Here is a 13,204-nt window from a genome sequence, read left to right on the forward strand (position 1 = left end):
TTTTGGGCGGATTACTGCCACCGTTATAAGGGTTTATTTTTTTTCCAGTTGTTTGACCTTTGTAAAACTAACTCCAAACCCCTTTTGTTAGACAGTGACCAAGAAATTTTAACTTTTAGCATTTTGAAAAGTAAACCTTATATACGTTTATTGAATTTCAAGAAAGCCTAGCTTGAAAAGTAAAATACTTGGTTGCATTATTTGTTGTGTGTCTTGCCTAAGCAACAGCAAGACTGAAGTCTGCCAACCGCATTCGCCCCCCTCTCCCCCGCCCAAGAGAGGTGATAGACCTACTGTGGGGAATCCTCGGTTTCAAGATGGTAAATGTAAAAGATGTAAACTATTGTGGTTATTACGTGGATGAACTTTTTCACTTTTAATTGGTCAGTACTTTAGTTTAGGCGTTTGCACCCCCCCCCCCCCTCCTCCCTCTCTCTCCTCATTACGTTTCTCGCTCTCGCTCTCTTTTATTTGCGTGGGACTCCCCCCCCCCCCCCCCCCCTCCTTCTTCTCTCTTCTGCGCCTCAAAAGTGCCATCCACGGTGCAAAGTCTGCTTTTCTCCATTTTCCTTTCAAGATGGCATTCTTGAAATGCCTTTACTCTGTCAAAAATGAAGTGATCCTCTTCATAACTCCGTTACTTCTTCTTCCACTGCCTTTGGTGATCGGGACACAGGTATGTAATTAATCTGCGTTTGGCTTAAAACTAAACACAGTGATAAGAAAGGATGAAAGAATAAAGTAATTTTAATGAGAGAGATGTTACTTACTTGAAGAACTTGAATGAACTAAAATTAAGTGAGATTTTACCTTTCGCGCATTTTAATTTGCACTAGGTCTTTTGCACCTGTTGATGCGCGGTCAAGTGCACAGCGCTTGGAGCGAGTGCATGAGAGCTGTCCAGTGTTGGCTGGTGTGTTCTCCGGTTCTGTTAATTTAACTTCTTTTTGGTAGCATGAAGCTTAAGCGTGGGACCACAGAGTAAAAAGGGCTCTTTACGCGTCGTGGGTCACAGAGACAAAAAAATCACAGGTTGCAAGCATGTTATCATTGGCACAGATTTAAATGCGAAGCATTAAAAAAAAAGAAAAATCGGTTTTTCAAGCAGCTGATATTTAACCAGAATGAAACAATTCTAAATAAGATAGTATCATTGACAATCCAAGTTTTGTCTAGATCTCACTTATATTATCCCGACAGATGTAGAACCTGGCGATGAGACACTACAGATTATCTTATCTTCACCCTTTGAACTATCATAGTGTCTCATTAAAATTGCATCATAATTATTGATCTTAGCTGTTTATAAACTTAAGTCAGATTTTCATAGATAAGTTGCTGACACAGACTGAATGTAATGTCTTTGTTTTGTGCAGTTGTCTGTATGTTATAATTTTTTCTTATTGCAGGTGGCAGAATGTGCTTATGTGATAATCCTGATGGCAGTGTATTGGTGCACAGAGGTTCTACCTCTGGCTGTAACTGCTTTGCTTCCAGCTCTCCTTTTCCCTTTATTTGGAATCATGGAGTCCAAAGATGTAAGTAAGAAAAATATGCCACAGTGTATAGGCTTATTTATGTGTGCATATATCTTATCCAGTGTGATCCCTTTGTCTCAGGTGTGTATGCAGTACCTAAAGGACACAAACATGTTGTTTGTTGGAGGACTCATGGTTGCTGTAGCCGTGGAGCACTGGAATCTGCACAAGCGCATAGCTTTGAGGGTGCTGCTCATTGTTGGTGTGCGTCCAGCACTGTGAGCGGTTAATTACCTTCAGATCTGTTATGACATCAAAAGCACAGATACGATGTAGATTAAAAAAATAATCACTCCCATCATAAAACTTTAACATACTTCATGTTCTGTCCCAAGAGCACGAAGAGCACCTTTCTGATTTTTTTTTCTTAATTTACTATTAATTTTACTTTATCTTCTTGGCAGACTGATGATGGGCTTCATGGGTGTAACAGCGTTCTTATCCATGTGGATCAGTAACACTGCTACCACAGCTATGATGGTGCCAATTGTCCAAGCAGTGCTGGAACAGCTAAACACCAGTGAGCCAGAAATGCCTCAAATCTTTAGCTCGGATGAGCAGGTCCAAACATCAGAGACTGACAATAAAGCTGATTCACAAACAGAGAAACAGAATGAGGGACAAGGTGAGCCCTTTGTAACTTTATGTTTGGCTAGGACACAAAATCAATAAAAATCAACAGCGTCAAAGACTTTTATTAAGCTGCTAGTAGCCCCTTTTTATTTCTTTCTCTTTGTTTAAAGGCCCAGTAGTAGTGACTTTCTTAGATGCCACGACTGAGGCTGTAAGGCATAAGGAGGCAGCAGAACGGCGGAGAATGTGTAAAGGCATGACCCTGTGTGTTTGTTATGCTGCCAGCATCGGAGGAACAGCCACACTGACAGGAACTGGTCCCAATCTGGTGCTCATGGGCCAGATGAACCAGTGAGTGTCCTCTTATCAGTTATTAGTATTGTGCCAATATTTCAAATCATGTGTATTAATATATTCCCCTCGTTTGTATTTTCTTTTGTATTAGATTGTTTCCTGAAAACGGGGACATTATTAACTTTGCGTCCTGGTTTGGTTTTGCCTTCCCCAACATGATCATCATGCTCACACTGGCATGGCTTTGGCTGCAGTTTGTCTTCATGGGATTCAAGTGAGTTTGATAATGCTTAAAGCCTGATTATAAGTGACAGAGACTTGAATCACCATCAAGAAACTTTTTACCGCACTAAGACTGTGAGTGAGTGTAGAAGTGACACAAAGACTTTTCTTCCCATGTGATCCTCCAGCTTTAAGAAGACATGGGGCTGTGGGGCTGTGAAGACAGAAAAGGAGATTGCTGCATATAATGTGATCCGTGAACAGCATCGCCTGCTGGGGCCGATGTCCTTTGGAGAGATAAGCGTCCTGTGTCTCTTCATTTTGCTCGTGTTGCTGTGGTTCACAAGGGATCCAGGCTTTGTCAGTGGCTGGGCAACAGATATCTTCAACTCCCAAGCAGAGTTTGTATACATATTTTTATGAAAAACATACAATTCAACACCTAAGTTTTATTCATTCATAAATTTACTTTATAAAACTGTGGTATTTGATTTTTGCTTTCACTCCATCCTTCAGGTATGTATCAGATGCCACGGTGGCAGTCTTTGTCGCAGTCCTTCTCTTTGTTCTGCCCTCCAAACCTCCACGCTTGTGTTCTTTTAGGACACATCGTTTTGACATAGGTGAGCCATCATTTCTGAAGAATGTTGTGTTTCCCATTCTAATAAGTTTGGGAAGAGTAGGCTATGCTGTAATTAAACTTTGATGATTCGTTTCTTTGATCTGTAGCATCTCATCAAACTGCTGGCCCAACACCTCGTCTCCTCAGCTGGAAAGCTGCCCAAAAGAAATTACCTTGGGGTATTGTGCTTCTTCTTGGAGGAGGGTTTGCTCTGGCTAAGGGCAGTGAAGTAAGTTACAAAGGCAGTTGTTAGATGCAATGGTTGTGGGGCCAATAACAATCTTTCAAGAAATTTTGAACTTCACAATAGCCATTCAGTGTCTTGAGATTCTGATTCTTCTAGTTTATTTTAGAGGCATGAGGATTCATAGAGGTATTTATCAAATCGACCAGCTATTTAATCTGTTTTTAATGGTATCAGCATCATGCTTTTTTCCTTTAATCTCCTAATGCAGTTTTAAAGTTTTATGCAAATCAAATGATTAGTAAATCTCTGGATTCAGATGTTTTTGGTGTTCTGCACATATGGTTGCATTGTAGCAGATGCAATATATTGTGACCAAACCTGAATCGCAGTCTCCTCAAAGTAAAAGTGCAATTTGTTTTGTTGTGTCTTTAGGTGTCTGGACTATCAAAGTGGATGGGAGATCAAATGGCTCCTCTGCAAAGCATCCCTCCCTGGGCAATTGCCATTGTCTTATGCCTGCTGATTGCCACATTCACAGAATGCACCAGTAATGTAGCCACTGCAACGCTCTTCCTACCCGTCTTAGCTTCGATGGTAAGCAAGTGAAGCAGTATAGAGCAAGTGAAATATAGGTGGTGTGGGAGAGGACAGAAAATACTGTTTGGGTGCAATAGCTCAGTTAGGTTAAGTGCTTCCTAGCGTAAATTCTTTCCCCCAGCTGGAGTTCACCATTGAAACTACTCCCAGTGAGAGCTGGTCCATTTTCCCACGTTTTGGTTTGGTTACCCATCTTGTTGGTCATTCAGGCTGAATATGTTTGGCCCCCTTCTGTGGGCCCCTTCTCCCATTAATAACCTGCCAAACACCAATTCAGTCCAGTGCCTTGTAACAGTGCCCTCCCCGCTGCTGCTTCTTCTGAAGAATAGCATTTCTGTGCCCACTAGCTGAGCACTGGAGAGAATGCCAAAACGAGGTCTGAAACGCAAGTAGTGGTTTTCACATTTATTGATATCTTGAGGGAAAAGCCAAGTAGATGCACAAGGATGATCAACCCTTCTGTGTTTAGCCCTTGAAAATACAAACAGAAAGTGAAGAAAGGGAGAATAGATACTTTAGTCAGATTCACACAAACAGTTAAAGGCATTGTGAGAACACTTTGTGGCAACGGTGGCTTGTGTCATGTCACTTTGTGTGTCATCCTGTCAAGAGACTCTTTAGCATTTGATTTAGGCAGAAACCCTGTGACAAGACAAAATACTGTCATCCTGGTGACCTGATATACAGCTGAAGTTTAACAAAGACTAAACATAAAGTTTAGGTCTTTTCACCCTTTGGTTATTTTGAGAACCAGAAATTACTGTGCACTTGTAAGCTAGTGTGCTGCAGGACATGTAATTCAGAAGCAAATTCCACTGAGTAATGTCTTTTGCAACTTTAAAGTCTGCCATTATCTCCACATATGTAGTACGTTTCTATTTTAAATATCATGACTCAGCACAGGGCCAGCAGGAATTACATCTTAATTACACACACCTAATGAGAGTTTTCCCTGCACACAGAATTGCATATATTTCATTCTGAGTTATGAGCTGGTGATTAAGGTTTCAGAAAAATAGCCAGAAAGAGTAGTGGAGGATGTTGTGATCAAGGCTGTATTCATCCATGAGTCAGACTGCTGATATCTTATATGTGATTATTACAGTCTCAGTCCATTGGAATCAACCCGCTGTACGTCATGGTTCCTTGTACCCTAAGTGCCTCATTTGCCTTCATGCTGCCTGTCGCAACTCCTCCCAATGCCATAGTCTTCTCTTATGGATACCTTAAGGTTGCTGACATGGTAAGTACGACGTTGGCTTTGGTATGCTTATTGTGTAAATTACATGTTGCAGTGCTGTGACTCTGGGACCAATGTTGAACTGCTTGGTCTGCAGAATTTACATTCATAAAAACGCGATTGTGACCAGAATCTCTCAAGTGACAGTCACATTTTGACGATAGCTGATATTAAGGGTATTCTTTAGTTGTGTTCCGGCTGCAGAAGTGAAGCAATATGTTTCCAAGTGTTTTACAATAGTAAATGTTACCACTGGAAAGTTGTAGCACATGATGAGTCACTCTAAGTAGCCAGTGTAATCTGCAATCGATTTAAAATATCGTTTTCTGTCACATCCTTGTATGGTTATAAGGCATTTTTGATGAGTCAGATTAAGAACATTTTCTGTGCAAGCTGATACAGTTTCAAATCAAATTAGTTTGGTATGTAGAATTTGTGTCTCAAGGTCCCCTGCCATCGACTTTCCATGAATGTTAAACAAGTTTAACACCTTCCAATCAAACTATTGTTGTGGATTCGTTACATAAATATTAAAGTGGTAGAATACAAAAAGAGTGGGCACATCCAAAACACTTCCATGGGTTAAAACATAAACTTAAGAAAATCTGAGAGATAACATTACAGTACATTTAAAGAAATATTCCAATCTACATACTGTGGGACTTCCTCAAATACTTCATGACTTTAGGGATAATGATCTTCTCATGCAACTTTCAGCAACAAATACAGATGTTAACAATAAACTAAATCTTGAAATGACTGCATTCTTTTCTTCTCCACCAGGCCAGAACAGGATTCGTCATGAACATCATTGGCATTCTTTGTATTACACTGGCTATTAACAGCTGGGGTAAAGCAATGTTTCACCTAGATTCTGTCCCTGCCTGGGCCAATGCCACTGGGGTATGAGACTGGCTCTGCAGTGAGAGAGGATCCATGCACAAGCCTATCCACAGGTGCCAGACTAAGACCTGTGGTCAGAGGGATGGTATTGGACCACGCAGTGAGATGCATGTGTCCAATTGGAGTTAGGACACAAGTCTCATGAGGCTCGTTTTGATTGACACTTGAGTGAAAAAAAAGTGGTGATCTATAAAATTAGGGAGAAAAATGGTTCAATTACATGAAAATATTCATTTTTCATGTAATTGAACTTTATATATACATACATAATGATGTTAAACTTCAAAGAAGTTTAGATCTCTTATATAGACCTATTACACTATTTGAATCTCTTATAATACACATTTCTGTTATTCAGTACAATGGAATAACTGAAACAATATATTGGGACTATAGTGTCTGTAAATTTACGCTCCTTTATATCCTTAAGTGAACCAAATGACATCTTATTTTCTTTTTATCAAAGAAAATTAGAGGAAAAGGAGCTGTTCATATAGTCAAAGTTATTTAACATGTACCCATGTGTTTATAGCAATAAGCCATATTGTATATCTTGATGATGCAACTTGAAAATATTTGACGTACTTCTTTTTTATTTAATTTTCCTTCTATGCCACTTCTGCTTTACTTTACAATGTTTCAGAGAAAGATAGTTTCACTTTCACATTTGTCGGACAGCTCCAGTAACTGGTTACCTTTCAGATTTTACACTGAAAGAAATCTTTGGTTTTGTAAAATATTATACATCGATACCTTGATAATGAATATAAAGTTTAATACTATTAGTGATAGAAAAAAACATTACTTGTCAATACATTAGCAGTAATTATCCGTTAACTTTCATATAATATGACAAATATGACACTGACAAGAGCAATTCAGCTGCTTAATTATTACTTTTACTACTGATACATTTTTGGCTCAAAATATGTATTTTCATAAATAAAATACTCTATTTTCGGACATTTAAGGAGCGGATTATAAGGCGCAATATCAATAAACGGGTCTATTTTCATACATAAGGTGGACAGGATTATAAGGCGCATTAAACAAAACATGACTGATAGCCTTGAGTTTGAAATCCGCTTTGTAAGCATGTCTCTTAACAGGTGCTATTTTTGGGTCCTTTTACACACAACAATATTATTTGGAAGCACAGTAGGTATCACTCCGCCAGGCTCCTAACTACGGTAGCCGTAATGCTCAGACAATCCATCAAGTAGTACGGTCAAGTCGTACTAAAATATTTTGACAGATTTTTGAGCGCCGTGTACCACATAAAATCAGTTTCAGGTCAGTAAGCACAACCAGAATTAATACTTAAGCCACACCGATTATAAGGGACACTGTCGATTTTTGAGAAAATTAAAGGATTTTGAGTGCGCCTTATAGTCCGAAAAGTATGGTTTTAAATATTGAATGCTTTTTTGGTTGTAATTTGGGCAGCTTAAAAAATATGTAAACTGCAATATTTTCTCAATCACTCCTGTGCCATACAGAAGACTTTGCAAGTGAACATTTCTTAAGAGATTTGAGGTAAAAAAAAAAAGCTAATGGCTTGGTTGGTGAACTTGGTATTTATCAGTTCAGAGCTAATACTGTATGTGCTGAATCAGACTTTCAAGTTGGCTATGAATAAAGGATAAACTTTTTATCCTATCAAAGCCAAAGCTGTATGTAACGTGTACAAAAAGGATGACTTATTGTACTGTAAACACATTTGAAATGTTTGAGTCAGTACAGTTTGTCTCACAGCAATATTAATTGTAAATGAATTGCAATGAAGTGGTATTTAGTAATAACTGCATATAGTCTACTATTCTCTTCAGTTTCAAGACTTTTGCACATGTCAATTTATATAAAAATAAATAAATAATACAAACACATCCGTTGACGTTTCTTTTCTGTTCAAGGACTTCACATTAGATGTTCAATAACAATTAAAAAAGACAAAATACATCCAAAGTACAGCTGTTTTCCACACACAGCATTTTTTTTAATTGAATGGATTTAATTGAATGAGGCGGGGAATTCAGTGATGTTTGTGTGAGAGAGACTTGTCAAGATGATACACTAGATTTAAAATGATTTCAAATGTGAGAAACTCAATTTGGCTGTTATTAACTGTAATGCTGTCTATTATTTTAAAAAGTGAGGATGGTTTATTATAACAAAAGCTCAGTCTGAGCTGTCATCTCTCACCATCATCCAAAACAAAATGATCAGATTTTCATCACCACGCAACTCTTTCTCAACAGCATATGATGATTATCCATCTTTTAAAGGACAAGTATGTTTCGCTGCCTCTTATTTATTGGCCTCTTGTCTTACATATAAAGCTGACATGATCCTTTAAACACAGCACGGAAAGCCATAATGAGCCTGGACTTAAAGGCCGCACCTAATGACAAGAGGCCTATGACATTGTAATCTGAGATTAAGGTCCAAGGCAGGGATATCGTTAAGCATTGTTGTGCATCATCAGCATTATGAGCTTAAAGAAGCTCATAAGAAGCTCTTACGTCTCCATTTAAAGATCTGCCAGAGAACTTTAATATCACCTCGTAAGTGTCGATCATTATGTTGGGTTTCTGTTTTAAAAACATGACGAAAGTTAATCATAAGACTCTGCATACAGGGAAGTAAACGTCAACAAACCCTGTTGTTGGTATGGTGTGACAGTAGAAAACATGGCCAAAAGGTAGCAGGAAGAAAAAAAAAATCAAAGGATCACATCAAAGTTCTGACCCCATTCTTTTGGGACAATTAAAATGTTAGATGGTTTTTGGTTAACAAGCGGTTGGGTGCATAGAGCAGTTTAGATCACTATGATCTTGTGTCCCACTGGGAAGGAAAACTTATGTAATTACAGTGTCTTTCTCTCCTTTTGCTCCCTCTGAGCTACCCACTCATTATCCAATTGCAACACATCGTCTTGTGTCGTGGACTATATTATTGGCTATATATACATGTAAGGCCTCGGCAGGAAATTAAACCTGCGAACTGTTCGCTTTGCTAAGATTTTGTCCTACTGACTGCACAGGCAAGAACTCTGGTGAAGCTAAACACGCATTTCTATGAACCCATTATAAACTAGGCTTTCTAGTTGCAGAGTAAGCAAACTGTGAGCTTAATGAATGACTTCCACAAAAATATAAAGTAATTAGGGAGTTAGGAGTATGTAGAAGAGGTCAAAAAAGGAAACTTTGTATTTCATCCACTTGCATTTGGGAGTATTTTGTTGATGAGAAGGCTTTTGAAAACCACATTGCCCTTTCACCTCTTCTGTATCAGTTACATATGAGCACAATATGCTGCCTGTCCGATACAATCAATCCTCCCTTGAACATAAAGACTTGTGTGTAGAGATGGTTTCAGTTAGCAATTGGAGTATCCAATTAAGCTTTGGACATGAGTGAGGCCAAAAGCAAAAAAAGATCCAGAAGAGGACAGAGAGCTTTTTCATTGCTTACTTTAGGCCAAAGTACATCCATTGTTTAATGGGGATGGGTGGGATTTAGTGTAAATGATTACACTTTTATGAACTCTAAGTCAGCAACAGTCAGCAATGAAGACATGTTTTTATTTTAAGGTACTAAGACAAACACTGAATGCAAACGAAGAGCAACGAGGAACAAAGTACTATCGACTGTGCAGGATTGAAACCTGGAGCTGATTTACAACCACGATTCCCAAATCAGTTTTGCCCGGTCTCTTTTCACAGTACTCTCTTTAGCTGTATGTGACTATTAGGATGCTGTAAAATGTAAATAGAAACAGAATACAATAATTTACAAATATAAACCAATGATTTACTCACAGCAGAATATAGAAAATATATAAAAAATAAAATTTGTTCTCTTATGAGAAAAATACTGGATGATTGTTAATTTGATGGCAGCAAAAAGGATTCTAGCTGCTTAACAATCCTGCGTCTTCTTTGCGATATTTTTCACTTTATGATGCATCAAATGTTTTTGATTGGTGAAAGTTCTGATTTGTAGGCAGGTCAGGTTAGCATCAAGACTCTTCTGCTGTTAAGCTATGCTGTTGTAATAGATGCAGTACTGTATACAGTTTAGGCTTAGGCTCCCTGAAAAACATGATCTGGATGGGAGTTTAGATTACTCTAGAGCCCGTAAATGCCTTTCAGGATTCAGAATCAGAATCAGAAAGACTTTATTTGTCCCCAAAGGGCAATTAACATACAACAGAGCAGCATGACGTTGAACATAAGGACAGGGCATAAACAGGCAATAAGAGTGAGATAATAAATATACAGTATATACACATTGATGGTGCCTTTCTAGATGTGCAAGCTGCCAACTCTAAAGGCAATAATGCACCCTCATGCCATCAGAGATGCATGCTTTTGAACTGAACGTTGATAACAACATGGATAGTCCCTCTCCTCTTAAATCCAAAGAATGCAGGGTTTCACATTTTAAATTTTGGTTCATCCGATGACAGAACAGTTTTCCACTGTGCTTTAGTTCATTTGACCAAGACAAGACAAATGCATTTCTACGTCATGGCGGCTTCTTTGCATTCTAGAGTTTTGTTCTCGATTTTTGGATGGCACACTGAACTGTGTTCACAGACAGTGATTTCTGGAAGCATTCCTGAACTCATGCAGTGATTTCCATTAATGTGATTGTCATTTTTTAACTTGTTCCTTGCACACAGATTTCACACAGAACGCAGTGTGAGGCAAGGCAGGATAGGACACAAAATCTAGGACTCAAAGACAAAAACTAAACTTAAAGGTAGCTAACGGCTGATTACAAAACACACTAACTAAAACTGAGAAGGCTCTAGAAATCTAAACTAACTGACAGAACACACAGGAGGAGACACAGGCGATATATATAACAGAGGGAATCAGGGCAGAGAGGAAACAGCAAGGAAACACGGCTGACTAAATACAGGGAACAGAGGAATGAGACAGAGATAAGAGCAGGAAGGACAAGGCTGAAAGAGCGAGGGATGGAGAGGGCGAAAGGGAGAGAGAAACCACACAGAGACATGACTGGAGAAACAGGCAACTAAACATGGAGACAAGACGGACTTCACAGGGAAGCACGAAGCACAAAAACTCAAAACACGGTCAAAACTCCGAACCATGACACCTGATGGCATTTATAAACTATTTAATTGAAAAGTTATTCTCCAGGGCTTTCTTTTTTTAGTAGCACTTACTTTTCAGCTTATTGTTGGTCTATCCAAAGTTTTTGGAGATGGGTTATTGCTATTTTTTTCATGAAATATTAAATATGCCTCAGTCTAAACCTGTGATATGTTCTCTATGTTCTATTGTGAAGAAAATGTGGGTTTATGAGTTTAGCAAATCTCTTGATGGATTATCACGTTGATAATCCATCAAGGACTGCCATGCAGTAAAAAGTTTAATTAATTCAATGTTATTTTATGACCAACTAACTGTAAACTAAAATCAGTCCTGCCCACCTTAATCTCACTTGTACTTTGTGCTTTTGAAACTGTTAATATCCTCACTAGGTAGCCAAAGACAGTAAACATTATATTGTAGATATCAATAATTAGCATCATCATCAACATTTTACTGTTGACCTTGCTTGTGCAGTCGCACACAGCTACTCTGACTGTCGAGTCCTGTTTGATAAAACATAAGTACACTTCATAATACCAATTTAAGTACAATTTTTAAGTCCTCAGAACAATTTCTGTTCGCTAGTACACGATTTCCACAAACTATCCTTGTGGTGGGCTAGTCTCTCTTGGTGTCTTTTGAGAACTATCACACAGTTGGATGGGTTTGAGAATCTAATGTGATGCAGGATCACGTAGCATTATGCAGCAAAAGTAGGGAAAATTTCCATGGGAAGAAAAGTCACGGTAGAGAAAATCTGCTGGAAGCCATCTGGAAATTATATCTCTTGCAGTAGCCTCTCCCATAGCCACTGACTTCAGTGGTTATAACACTTGGCCTAGCAATTTTGTGGTGACACTACTAGTCTTTTTCTTGGTGAAGTGCGTGAAACCAGTTCAGTGTTAGACACCTCATTTGTGGAAAAGAAGTCAAAATGTTACAAGAAAGGTCTCACTCAAATTAAATCTATAGATGGACAGTGGAAAATGCTTTTACAGATTCAGGCTATTCAAACTAGCCTCCAAGAGCCCAGAAACCTGTTTCGCTTACTCTGTTTATTGGTTTAGAAAGTGGTAAAGAGAGCCAAGGCTGAGAAAGTTTGCATTTCACTGAACTTGGGTATGAATTTATTTGGAGAATACAAGCACACAAGTAAGTAGCTATAGAGCTACTCCCAAATATTCATTTGAGTAATCTGGATAATCAATTACTGTCTGTCTGGTTTACTATCTAACTTTTACCTTTGCCAAAATTTAAAATATTCATTATTTTGTTTATAATGTGTTAAAGTTCTTCATTAACAGTCTCAGAGTCATAGTATGTCAAAAATATTGCTAACATTATGCAGAAAAAGGATCGAATCTGGGTCACCTTTAGCCCAGTACACTTGGGAATGTTAATCTGGGCGTGCATGTCAAAATATTTAAAGGTCATGAGCTTGTTAGTGTTAAGGGCACTGTCATTCGCAAGGACTATACTGTAATGAGACTGATGTTTACAGTGTTGTCTTTTTTTAGAGTACCTCCATGTTTTCTGGTGTCTTGGTGTCTACTGTACCTTCTGACGGATGAATTCGAGGTACCGCTCGACAAAAAATAAACCATGTGCTCAAAACAGGCTGACAGATGACTCATTTGGGCTATATGACCACAGTTCATGTGTTCTTTGCACCGCTTCACTCACAAAAAGGGCATATTTAGGTGTAATAAGAGGTTGTGGCACTGCAACCCTACTATTGTGTCCCTTTCTCTGAAGTTCTCAGTTGACTGCTTTCATGAAACTAAAAGGCCAATTGAATCCAAGATTGAGATTTACAGTAAGCTGATTCAAAGTTGCCCGATTGTTTTTTCTCTGCATGTCAAAGCACAGACATTTTGATGACCAAAGAGCACAAACATCT

General features: G+C 38.5%; 1 protein-coding gene across 2 annotated transcripts; it reads left to right on the forward strand.

Annotated features, from left to right (window-relative positions):
• The first annotated feature begins 509 nt into the window (after positions 1-509).
• On the forward strand, positions 510-8,060 carry slc13a5b (solute carrier family 13 member 5b). Of its 2 annotated transcripts, XM_040009242.1 has the most exons (12): positions 512-676; positions 1,410-1,538; positions 1,620-1,756; positions 1,943-2,163; positions 2,282-2,462; positions 2,557-2,679; positions 2,816-3,028; positions 3,144-3,250; positions 3,357-3,478; positions 3,869-4,030; positions 5,139-5,276; positions 6,057-8,060. In XM_040009242.1, exons 1-12 carry the CDS (start codon positions 578-580, stop codon positions 6,180-6,182), a joined length of 1,758 nt encoding a protein of 585 aa, XP_039865176.1. In that variant the 5' UTR covers positions 512-577; the 3' UTR covers positions 6,183-8,060. The 2 variants fall into 2 exon arrangements, with proteins under 2 accessions (XP_039865175.1, XP_039865176.1); XM_040009241.1 differs by having other exon boundaries at positions 510-676; positions 1,410-1,756.
• The last annotated feature ends 5,144 nt before the right edge of the window (positions 8,061-13,204 follow it).

This window comes from Simochromis diagramma, unplaced genomic scaffold (genome assembly GCF_900408965.1).
Source record: "Simochromis diagramma unplaced genomic scaffold, fSimDia1.1 OVJJ01000344.1, whole genome shotgun sequence".
NCBI classification, from domain to species: Eukaryota; Metazoa; Chordata; class Actinopteri; order Cichliformes; family Cichlidae; genus Simochromis; species Simochromis diagramma.